This window comes from Podarcis pityusensis (assembly GCF_964106645.2).
Source record: "Podarcis pityusensis genome assembly, chromosome: 15".
NCBI classification, from domain to species: Eukaryota; Metazoa; Chordata; class Lepidosauria; order Squamata; family Lacertidae; genus Podarcis; species Podarcis pityusensis.
In genome coordinates, this window is record NC_138040.1 from 15043105 (window position 1) to 15055706 (window position 12602).

Below are 12602 nucleotides of genomic sequence, written 5' to 3' on the forward strand. Positions count from 1 at the left end.
TGGACATGCTTCAGCTTGAGAATAGCTTTTTGGTGAATCAGATGTTCAGTGGGGCCTCTAAATTTCTTTTTACTGTGCCATCGCCTGTTGATATGATGAGTATGCCTGTTTCTCTACAGCAGCTAAAGTTGGCCCAGTATTCCATTTTTAATTAATAGGTTTTTGTATCATGCCGTCTGCTTATAAGTTCACTTACCTGGAAGTGCCTTACGTATCAAGGCGGTCCATTTAGTATTGAGCTGAAAGTAGTGTTGACACCTCAATCGCACATGTTTCAAATGAGCCGGCCACCACAGGTAACAGCTTGTCTCTTATAACAAGGATTTAACAGTCAAGGTATTTGAAAGGGTTTTCGTCATCCACACTGATCTGGACACATTGGGAGAGCATAATTAATCTTTGCAATTGAAGATAAGCAGTGCTGTGGCACCTTAAAAGCTATGTGGCTTCTTGTGGTGTGGCCTTTCTTAGGTTGGAGTTGGTTCCACCAGATGCATCAATTTAGATTTGCAATCTGGATTTTCTTTCTGCACCTTTTAATCTTCTGCTGTATCAGGAGACGAAGCAGCCATAGCCATCCAGGTTTCTCCTGCATGGTTTCCCACCCCCAGGCCCCAGTCCTGTTACACTTGCCCCCTCCCACATAGCTGTATGGCACACAGAAAGTCTTGCTCCATATGGCAGGCTGAACAACACAGCCGGGGGGGGGGGGATGGAAAGAGATAACAGGGCTGTCTGCCTCATTTTCTTATTCAGTGGTAGATTTTAAAGGTGCACAGGGAATCTCTAGGCTGCAGCCTGACAACCCTCCCTGGTGAGCCACATTAAAAATAAAAAGATACTGTGAAGCTGGTAAAGCTGCAGAAAGCCACAACCAAAATGCTCATGGGGGTGTAGGCTGAAGGAGGAAGAGAGGTCGATATGGCAGAAATGGGGTGCAGTATTTTCAACCCCAGGGCCTCATTCCCTTCAGGACAACCTTCTGAGGTCTGCATGCCAGTGATGGGCAGGGCCAGAGGCAAAAGTGAGCAGAGCAATGAATGCAGATTTTACCTTTGTGCAGTAGGCTAGTTTCTGCACACACTCCCACACCCTTCTCTGCTTTCCGTTCAGGTAAGCATGATCGGAGTTCAAGGAAACATTCCAGCCAGGTAAAAACACTCAAAGAAGGATGCAAAGCAGGGGTTCAACCTGGGTTCTGTTCTGAGGACCAAACACAGGGGGTCAGAGGACTGCATTTGGCCTCAGGCCTAAAGCTCCCCACCCCTGGCTTATGGCAATTAGCCATAGTGGTTGTATGGAACCTCCATGTTTAGAGGGAGTCTTTTACTGTATGTTAGTTCTTGGGGAGCAACAGCAGGAAAGGGCTGTCGCCCTCATGCCCTGCTTCCGGACTTCCTGGAAGCATCTGACTGGTCACAGAGAAACAAAATATACGCCTAGGCTGAACCTTGGTCTGAGTCTGTTCTTACGGAATTGGGAAGCTTTGCATATTGCACTCACACACTGATTATGGTATACTGGGGGGAAAATAACGCAATGAGAGCTCAGTAAAATGGGACTTTTATCAAACAGGCAAATCACATCCTGACAGAGGAAGCTGTAGGTGTGAAATCTTTATTTGGCCTTAATGTTTGCTGGAGCATCAAGGCATGACCATAAAAAGTTGATGTAGCTTCAAATGAACAGCAGCTCTTTTGTGATGCAGAGGGAAGGAACCTCAATTATAATCTCGTCTGACCCACTATTTCATGAGAAGTAATGTCAGATTTCTTATTCTTGGTTCTGCAGTTTCTTATTTAAACTTCCTTGATTTTTCTTTTTCTTTTTGGTTAACTTTGGTAAAGTTATGGACAGATTGGCTTGAATGTTTGTGGTAACTGAATTGCTTGGGGAGAGATTTGTTTGTGCCGATGCATCAACCAGGAATTTAAGAAGCTGCTTTATAGTGAGCGAGACCATTGGCCCATCCGGGTATAGGGTGGTATATAAATTCAATAAATAATAATAATCTAGCTCAGCACAGGGCAGCTTTACGGCATCCAGTTTGCTGGACTCTTCTTTTCTCAAACCAGCTGGAGTGTTTCAACAGTGAAGGGAGTTGGTGTGGCATGATTTATTAGGGAGATGCAAGGATAAAGCTGTTGTTGTCCTTTGGTATTCTTCCCCACTCCCTTGATTTCCATTCACTTTTCTCCCCTCAGGAAAATGTCTATTTCCAGTACAATCGGACACCTGCGAACCGAGGAAGACTGAGACTTTGCAAGGTACTTTTAATGGCTAATGTTTTCAGTTCTGCGTTTCATTTCTGCATTTGCTGAACAAAGACCCAGGTATAATTTCTCCTAGCATGTTGTAAATTAGCTCCATTTCCCTCAAACTAGGCATTAAGTGGTAAGCAATTATTGGGTCATCTTTTGGGGTAATATTTGAACTTCATCATTGGTAAGGGTAGAAGAAATATCCTGCTGGGAAATCCACTTAGTTCAGAGTAATCCCATTCAATGTACTGTTCTATCAGGCTGAGATAGATGTGGAACTTCAAGGCCTCTCCACAGGCTTTGCTTAAACACCTGCTGCATCAGGCCTCTTCCTCATCTGTGGCTAAGGAGGTGGGAGTAATCTTCCAAACTCAAATTCCAAAGTGGATTCGTCTGATTAAACCTGGGAGAATCATGACCTGGATTGCATTGTGGGTCCTGTGGATTCCTTTATATGACAGTCCAGTGCTGCCTCTGTTCCTCAAAGATAATATTTTTCCTTTACAAAAAATATTAAAATCTGTCATCCACCCTGGAGCGGCTAGTGTGCAAGGTTCTTTCCACCATGTATTTTGCATGCAAATACAGCAAGTCCTCCTGAGAGTGACAGGGCCTTGCATTCCATTACCGTTAGGGGGAATTGCACAGAAAAAGCATGCCTGTCCCAATGTCTACATGGGTGTCTGTCAGATTGTTAGCCCAAGATCAGGGATTGTCTCTTCACTGATATTTATAAACTGCTGTGGGAGGTTTTTTTGGCTGAAAAGCGGGATAAAAATGCTAATGCTCATAATAATATGACTACACTGCCAGTTTTTTATTCATTACATTTACATCTGATTTCCCCCCACAATGGATCTTGAGAGGTTAGAAAACAGTTTCCCAGGCAGTCTCCCAGGCAGTCTCCCATCCAGGCAACAACCAGACCTGCATCTGCTTAGCTTTTCACAAGGTGGTTGCATCATGGGCCTTCAAGCCACACGCTGCCTTGTTGGAGTAATTTTGTGATTCCTGCACAACCACTTGAGAGTTCATATAGCACAGTTGAAAGTGCCTGAGTCCCTGTTTACATTTATAACCTAAATGTAGGCCAGAACTATGTCAAATTTGATTTGGCCTGTTGCCGTGTGCTGTTGTTAGCAGGACCAGTGGTCAGGGATGTTGTAGTCCAACAACAGCTGGGGACCCAAGTTTCAGAAACACTGACTTACGGTAAATTGAATACATCCAGGAACTGGCACAGGCACCATCAGAAGTGCTTTTTTGTGAAATGTATCTTGTTTCCAGAGGCTGCATTTCAAAATGTTTGAAAACTACAGCAACCATAAGAAGTGTGTAATTATTATAAAAAGGGGAGCCAGAACCCAGCTATAAATGAAACAAGAAATCTGCTCATACACTTTCTCTCACATACACACGCACACACACCATTGCATAATAGATAGAGACTGCATATTTGGAGAAGGTGTTGGGTGTGGTTGATATGTCCGATGGGTCCAGTCAGCCTCTCTGTGATTGATTAGGAGCCTGGAAGGCTTCCTCTTTCCCCAGCATGTTAAAAACATGAGAAGAGCCCTGCTGGATAAGGCCAGTCTGTGTTTCATCTGGTCCAGCATCCTGCTTTCAAATAGATGTTTCTATCAAGTCCACAGTCATGAAGGCAAAAGCCCTTCCTCACTGTTCCCTAGCCCCCAGAAACTGGTAGTCAGGCATGCACTTCCTCAGAACATATATCCATATATACACCATGACTAATAGTCTTTGTGGAAATCTCCCCTAATTTGCCTAAAGCCATTTGAACATAAGAAGAGAGAGAGCCCCGCAGCTGGATGAAACCAAAAGCCCTTCTTGTCCCACAGCAGCCAATAAGATGCCTCCAAGAAACTCATCGGCAGGGTAATCAGACAAGTTGCTCTTGCAGCAACCAGTATTCATAGATAGACTGCCTCTGAATGGGGTTGAGTGTAGTCATTGGCAAGTGATAGCTGTCTCCCTGTCCATGAATTAATCTTATTTTCATACAACCTCACAAGGCAGCCATCTCTGCACATTGTGGTGGCCATGAATTCCATGTTTTGCATCATTTGAAGAAATTTTCTTTCATGTTGCTATTTTTCTGTAGCCCAGCCTTTCCTTGGATAAATTTCTGGGTGTTTTTTTAAGGTTGTATCATTATTTTAAAGTACAGTTGTACCTTGGTTTTCGAATAGCCTAGTTCTTGAACGTTTTGGCTCCCGAATGATTGAAACCCAGAAGTGACTGTTCCAGTTTTCGAATGTTCCTTTGGAAGCCAAACATCAGACGGGGCTTCTGCGGCTTCCGATTGGCTGCAGGAGGTTCTGCTTGGAAAATTTAAATATATACAGTGGTACCTTGGGTTACATACGCTTCAGGTTACAGATGCTTCAGGTTACAGACTCCGCTAACCCAGAAATAGTACCTCGGGTTAAGAGCTTTGCTTCAAGATGAGAACAGAAATCGTGCTCTGGCGGCACGGCGGCAGCTGGAGGCCCCATTAGCTAAAGTGGTGCTTCAGGTTAAGAACAGTTTCAGGTTAAGAACGGACCTCCAGAACGAATTAAGTACTTAACCCGAGGTACCACTGTAAAGCCGTTTACAAATGCTTTTAAATCAACCAATAAATATTTTGATACCAAATGTAATAACAATTCAAGATGATTTAAAAAATGGATGTGGAGGTAGAATCCTCCCAGCCCCATACTTGAACTGGTCAAGTATGAAACAATTTCTATGATAGTAAAACAACCCCGCACTGCTACCCTTTCCTAGCTTGGTCTCTTTCAAATGCTTTGGACTGTGACTCACATCAGTCGTGACCAAAAAGCAGATGTCGAGTGCCAAGTATCTTGAAAAGAGAATCAATATTTCTCACAAGGTTACTCCAGGTCTGCACATAACAGACTGTATTTTCCCTGCTAATAGAATTTCCATTCCTGGCTTAATTTGTATAAAAGCCTTGCTTGATGTGGTGTCCACCCGGTGTTTTGCAGTCCAAATCGCCCTCAGCCAACATGCAGTCCAAAACCTCTGGAGGGTCCCAGAATGGGCAGGGCTTCGCTAAGCAGATATGGAAAACTAGGATTGTTCCCCCTTAACTCCTAGTTGTTAGTAGTCTGGATGCCAAGACTGGCTGAGCAGGCATTGGGCAGGCAAGGGGTAGGGGCAAACTTTTTGGGGCCACTGCCCCCTTGATTTCATAAACCTTAGCACAACCTGCTAAGGAAGAGAATGATGCAATAACATTCAAAACAATTCATTGCACATTTATTGAAAATGCAATTAGAACTATTTTGTTTAATCAATTCAACCAAACTGATGAACCTGATCTAGTGTTACCAGCTTTTCAAAGTCTGATAGTCAAATAAACCTCCAGCGCTGCACCCCCACCTCTTAGCATTTTAGGTAATCCTATTGCCTGCTTTGGAAACCCCTGGGTTAGAGTGAACTGGGAAGCACCTCTCATCACATCATATTGAGACCAAAGCTTTTACATATACAGAAGGCACACAAAATGCATTCTATAGTGGACAGTGATCTTCCCTTTGCTCCAAGGCACCCTCAAGTTTCCTCTAATGTTGCTTATCTGGACCTGCAATGTCACGTTTCCATACCGGAAGAACCTGCTAGGAAGATAGGCTAATATGTGGACTTTCTTCTACATGGATTGTAAAACGGTGGCGGGGGTGAGGGTTGCAGGATAGACATTCACTCTCCCTGTGTGCTTTCTGAGGAAGCTTTGGTACAGTGCTCCTTGCCAGCCTCTTCGCATTCACACGGTTTGGCACTTGGTGTTTTTGTGTCAAGGAGCATATGAAGGAGGCCATTGTGACAGCAGGCCCAAGCCACCATTGCTTCTGGTTGCAGCCAAAACATCCAGTTGCTACACAGGCTTCCTTTTCTCAAAAATATAGGTGGATCTTCAGCAGCTCCGGAGAGAGAACCAACATCTGGAGACCGACCATGGTGAGTGGGCTTTCTGTTCTGCCTTGTCTCCATCTCACTCTGCTGTGGATTTGTTTTGAGGTTCGCTCTGGTGGTGGCTGCAGGCTGCCGGTTCTGTGCCTGTATGGCTTCTTGCAATAAGAGCTGAAGGATGCAGAAATGCTGTGCAGAGGGCTAAGGAGAAGCTGATCTGAGATCAAGTGCTGCAGAATGGAGGTGGCTGTAGCATGCTTCTCTTTGGGTAGGAAGGCCTTGCCCAGCTTTCTTGCTGCAGTCATTTATAGAGGGACATGATTCCTCTTTAAAGAGTTTGGGGGGCAGGAAGGGCAGGTCAGCCTCTACCTGGTTTCATGTGGCTGGAGTGCAGAGGGAATGTCTGTGTGGTGGGGAGAAGCTGAACTGAGTGGGGAGAGGAAAGAAAAAGGGGAAAGAAAAGTCCCTTGCAAGTGATCAGTTCCCATGTCTTGGGGTGGGGAGGGAGGGAAGAGAGGGGTGGCCCCACCCCCTGCCACCTTTGTTCTGCCCGCTGCCAGTATTCTTCTCTCCGCATAAAAATGACCCACACCCCTTGCTTGACTGTCTTTTTAAGACAAGATGTAGGGAGAGACCAGGGGCTGGTGAGTAGAGGGCTTGGGAGGGACAGCTCTCTGCCCAAGGCCTTTAGAAGGAGGACCCTAGACTGTCAGCCTGTGGGCAGGACTCATTTTCTATCCTGGTACAGCCCTTCTCTAATTTGTAAGTGCCTAGCCAATAATAATTCTTCTATTCTTAGGCCAGCTAGAAGCAGATGTGCAGGCTTCTTTGCTGCTATTCCCTGACCCGTACAATCGGACCCTGTTTTTATGTGTTTGAATCTCTTGAATTCCTGGTTTTGTTTTTTTTAAAATATACTTTTATATTATTGTTTTATTGGTTTTTACTGTGTGTTTTAGTGATATTGTTGGTTTTTTACATTGTATGCTACTTAGAACATTTTCAACTATTAAGTGGTTTATGAATGCTTTTAAATGAAATAAAAAATGCAAATTGTTACTGTCCTGAGATCACAGGCAGGAGGGGAATAGCACAGGTTTTTCAGAGATAAAGTCCCAAGGTAAGGCTCTTGGCATTTTTTTTAAAAAAAATAATATTTATTGAGAATTTTAAGATTACAAAAAAACAAATAAAAAGAGAAGAAAAGAAAAACAAATAACAATTAAACAATACAAATCGATAAAAATCAAAGTCAAAAAGCAAAAGCAAAACACATAATACATCAAAATCAAAAAGCAAAAATAAACAAAATAGTTTAAAAACAGATCCAGTATTCCCAAATCCTTAACTGTCATTACCTTATTTCATCGACCTCCTCACACCTCCCTTTTTTGTATTCTAGTTATTAATTATCTCAGCAAATCCTTTCCATCTTTCATAATATTCTGTCATTAAATTACCTTAATCTATTTTAACCTTATCTTACCATAAAAACCTAAAACTTAAAACTTAAATCTTATTTATACTAATTTCTCATAACCATAACATATTCTTACATAATTCTTTTTAACATTTCTGCTAAAGCCAAATAATTTTGTTCCAACATTTTTCTAATACTCATTAATTTTACACAACTTTCCTAAATAAATTTTTTAAAACTTTCTTCCAATCTTCATCCAACGTCTCTTCCTCCTGGTCTTCGGTTTTGTCAGTCTTTTCTGTCCCATCCATCTAGTTCATTAACCTGGTAACCTTATGTCCGAGGCCCTTAAATCTCTTCCATGTCCCTTCCGCAGGTCTTCTTCATATTTATACCTGTACTTTACTTTGTCTTCTGCTCCTTTCACTCGTGGAGACTCCAGCTTGATGATATTTTTGTCCCTTCTCGACAGACCAGCCCCTTTTCCATAGTCAACACTGAACACCATGTGGTATTTAGAAGCATATTTCAAGGTCCCTCCAAAGTTAAGGGCTCCCACAACTCCGAACTCCTCCCGGCCCAAAGCCAGACTTGAAAGGTCAAAACATCCCTGCATAGGGGGCTCTATCCAGCCCCCCATCTCCAAGCCAAGCAAGACTCTATCTCTCCAAATCTGGCTTTTTCCAGGTTCATTCATCAGATCTAACAACTCATGTTCCTGCTGGGCCACAGTTCCCTCCATCTCTGCCTCCCGAGGTCCAGCAACAACCTCCTCCCTCATTCGATCTGTCAGAGCACACTCCTGGATTAATTCCTGAGTGGGTTCTATATAGATACCCACTGCCTGTCCAAAATTTCTGATCGCAACAGTCCTCAAATCCGTCTTCTCATGTAACTGTTCCAGTAAAGCACTTGTCTTGCAGAAAGCAAGCACCAGAGCCTCCGAGTACATTCTTGTGCAAGGTCAGAGTCTGGTCCCACGATCTTAATCTATTGCAGCTGCAAAGCTCCCCAGTTCAGATTTAATAACAGTTTCACAAGCTCACTCTAGGGGAAAAAGCTTCTATTTGTATCCATCTCTATCTTTTTTTTTTTTTAAAGCAGATCTAACAACAAAGTTTCCTTTTTCAGATATTTTGTCAATATTTTGTTCCTTTTAGATGCGAAGGGGAACAATGGAATCACTATGTTTCTCTTCTTTTAACTATCTGTCAAAAACGTTTGTCTATAGTCAATGAACTTCCCGAGGACGTCTGTCCTGACACCCCGCTCCCAGGTTCAAGACGGTGGAAAATTGCTTTTCTTTACACTCTCTTCTGCAGGTTTAAACAGTCCAGAAAAAGTCCCCCCTCTTCTCCTGCTTCCAAGGGGGGTTCAGTAATTTTAGATGATGAAAATTGATCCTTTACAGACGACTTTTCTAAACTCTAGCTTGCCGTGTCTTTGCTTTAATCTATCTACAAAAGCGGAAGGTGGACTTCCTGTTTAGACCTTCCCGCTTCAGTGCCAAATTAAGAGAAATTTATTAATCCAATTTTCCGTTCTACTCACGGACAGTTATTTAAGATGCAATTGTCCACAGGAAAAAGTCAGCGCTCTCCGGCAACAGCAATGCGGCTTCACTCTGTGAAAGAAGCAGTCGATTCAAAGCACCGCGCCACTCACCCCACGTCGTTCCGGATCCCCAAAACCGGGGTTCCCCGCGAGTAGGGAGGGCGCAAAGGTGCCAGCCGAATCCCACGTCCACAGGCTTCTCCCGCCTGTGGTTTTTGATGGGTCTCTGCCTCGCCGTGGCGGTTCAGACCCTGTTTTCCACGGAGCGGATTCCTCCCGATCGGAGGAAATCCGCCATTGCCAGAGGCGCCGACCCGGCATTTTCAGATCTTCTGTTCCAAGCTACGTATGATGTTAATCCCATGATCTGCCTTTTAGTGGAGGTGTATGCTTTCCAATAAAGTTGGGGTGATTAGGAGTTCTAGATCAGACCCTAGCATGTGGAGGAAGAAAGGGCTTTAACCCTTTGCCTTCTGCTCTCAGTCTTGAAGGGGCTCCTGTGCCTGCTATTTGCAGCTGGGGAGCTCCCATTAGAATAAATGGCAGGTGGGAGGGGAGGGCTTTAATCCCTCCCCACCCCCTATAGAGTCCCAGTCCAGACCAATGCTGGCTGTTTGTGATGAAGGAACCTGCCACTCAAGGGCAAACTACCTGATGGATGCCAAGTATAGTTTGGTGTTCAGGTAGCCAAGCTGGGAGCAACCCCTGCTTCAAGGCCTCAAGGCCTCTGTGAGCCACAGGTGAGTGGAGATGGCTGCAGGTGGTGAGGACAAGTGAACTGATCTCTTCTAGCTGTAGAGGAGCTAGAAGAAGCACACTAGAAGTGCCATCACGCCATGCAAGTCCTTCTATGGATGGGTTTATGAGACGGGGGACTGGCATCTGCACACGTATGTGACGTCCCGCCCCCGCTGCCCCCGGTGACAATGTAGGCTAGCTGTTGTCTAGTGGAGGGTCATATTAGAAGTATGGGTGTGTTTTGATAGAACCTTAATGAAATGGCCTTCATCTGTATTTGGCTGGATATCATTCACTTTCATTGCATTTGAACAACTGCTAGGCACAAGCCCCAGTTACCTCTGACATGAGGGAGCTCTTTTTCTATTGTGCTTTGACTTGTTGCTTTAAATTATGGTGGTATTATGATTCTTTGTAAGGCGGATTACAGCAATCCAGGCACCTCAAGCAGGAAGCCACTGTCTAGGGTTCTTTAGTGAGGTAAAACGTGAATTGAGGTGAAACGACATGTCTACCTTACGTTCCTAAAGTTCCCTGAATGTTTTATAGAAGCCTCGCCTTTCCTGGGCCCAGCTGTGATCCCAGGCCAGTGCCACCCCCTTCTCAGTCAGTTTCCTCCTGCACTCTGGCAAGGCTCCAGGACCTGAAATAAAAGCAGTTGGGGGTGGGGTGGGAGTGTTTGCAGAGAGAGCCAGTAGGCTGGTAAGAGTTCGAATGAGACAAATCGGAACCGCTTCAGAGGAGGGCAAGAAAGAAGGTCACTGGCATGGAAAATAAGTCTGATGGGGGAAAGATTGAAGTGACTGGGAATGTTCAGCCTGGAGGAGGGTAGGCAGAGGAGGGAACTTGAGTATAATTTTCAACCCCCTGAATGGCTGTCCCAGAGAAGAGGACAAGCACTTGTCCTGGTAAGAACAGCTTGAGGAGTGGTGGGCTCTCTCCCTTGTTGGAGGCCTTCAAGGCTGGATAACTAACTCTTGGGGATTCCCTGAAGCATCTCCAGCAGATAGGTGCTTCTCCAGTTCTTAGAGGAGATTCCCTTCTCGGTTCTTTGATTCTAAATAACCCATTTCCCCTTCATATATATGCCCCACTCCCACCTTGAAAGAGGCAAGCAGAGAGCTGCGAATAGGACTGTTGCATAACACCTAGATTTGTCCTCTTCACTGGGCTTGCGTTGCCTCGTGCTGGAGCAGGACCCTACTTCCCAAGGAAGCAATGCCTGATCTAGCAGGGGACCTGGAGAGGAAATAACAAGGCAGAACCAACATAGTCCTCTAGTTATGTCAGCGGAGGACTTAGGCTGCTTAGCAACATCTTGATCTTCTGCCCAAGTTCTACTATTATTCAGCATTTAACCGATTGCCGCTAAGGTAGGCTGCAATAGAATCCCTGTCCCCCAGATTGCCCCATGCAGAAGAATTGTGGTGCTTTTCAGTTTGGGCAGAGTTAATCTTTGAATAGGTGGGGTTTAAAAAGTGTTATATTTTGCCTGGCTTTTTTCCTTTATTTGGGCTATTTTTAGGTGTTTTGTAGTTATAATCTACTTGATTGCTGACAGTGTGTGTTGAGGGCTCATGGTCCCAATAAATTTAAGAAGAGGATGGTATAGCATGTTGTTCTCCAGAAATGGGAGGGGCATCTACTCCCGAGCATCTGACTGAGGAGCTTAAGGTGGTCTGTCACCCTCTCACAGAATGTGGCTTTGTTAGTTCAGAAATCCCACCCCCTGGCAAGGTTCCTAGATTAAGGGAGCAATTATTTATTTATTTATTTTATTTATCATTGCATTTTTATCCTGCCATTTCCTCCATGGAGCTCAAGGCGGCTTACTTGATTTTCCCCCTCCCCATTTAATCCCCATAACAACCCTGTGAGGTTGGTTAGGCTGAGTGGCAGGTCACCCCCATTGAGCTTCATGGCTGCATGGGAATTTGAACCCTGATCTCCCAGGTCCTAATCCAACACTCGAACCTCTACACCCCGCTTGCTCTCTCTCTTGTGCTCTCACCCCCACAAAAGCTACCGCTTTCCCCCCTAGCTTGTGACAAAACAAGACTCCCCTTGTGGCCTTGCTTAAGAGGTGGGGCTTGGGCAGCTGTCCCCTCAGCTTCCACCACCTGTCCAGAGAACCCCTCTTCTCATGCAATCAGTGCAGTGATACCTGGGGAATTCCCCCACCCATTTTGAGCTGACTTTGTTGCCCAGCCTCCCTTGGGTGCTGAAGGAGGCAGCTCCTTTGGGGCCAGAGCGAGGTCTAAGCACACTCCCTCCTTGCCTCGCTTTGGCCTGAGTCCCTTGTGTTGTTGTGCCTTATTGCGGGGTGTGCGTCTTCCTGAGATGTCAACCATGTAGTCTTTGGATTCTAGCCAGAGGAGACTGCAGGCGCTGGGTAGCCGTGCAGCAGAGCTGGCAGGCACGGCATCGGCATGCCCCTGTTCTGCTCTCCTGCTGCTTGGCTATCCTGCATGGACTGGACGTGAGCTCCGAGCGGAATCCTGGCCGGGTCTTTCTCCTGCCGGAACACACAAAGCCAGACTGCCACTGCCGCTGCTTCTATTGTTCCCTGTGCATTCCAGCACATGCCTCTTGGCCCCTTTCCTTTCCGCCCCTGTAGTCCCAGGACAAAGGGGGCGGGCAAGGGTTGCCGAGCCCAGAACCCTGCTGTAAGGGACTCCATTTTCTGTGCTTGG

At 45.3% G+C, this 12602-nt stretch overlaps 1 protein-coding gene across 1 annotated transcript in view; it reads left to right on the forward strand.

Annotated features, from left to right (window-relative positions):
- The window catches only part of MTMR4 (myotubularin related protein 4), a 48931-nt gene that overhangs the window by 5282 nt on the left and 31047 nt on the right, over nt 1-12602 (forward strand). The window contains exons 2-3 of the mRNA XM_080983994.1: nt 2205-2267; nt 6194-6245. Coding sequence (XP_080840120.1) covers nt 6243-6245 — 3 coding nt within the window. The 5' untranslated portion in view covers nt 2205-2267; nt 6194-6242. The remainder of the gene's footprint in view (nt 1-2204; nt 2268-6193; nt 6246-12602) is intronic.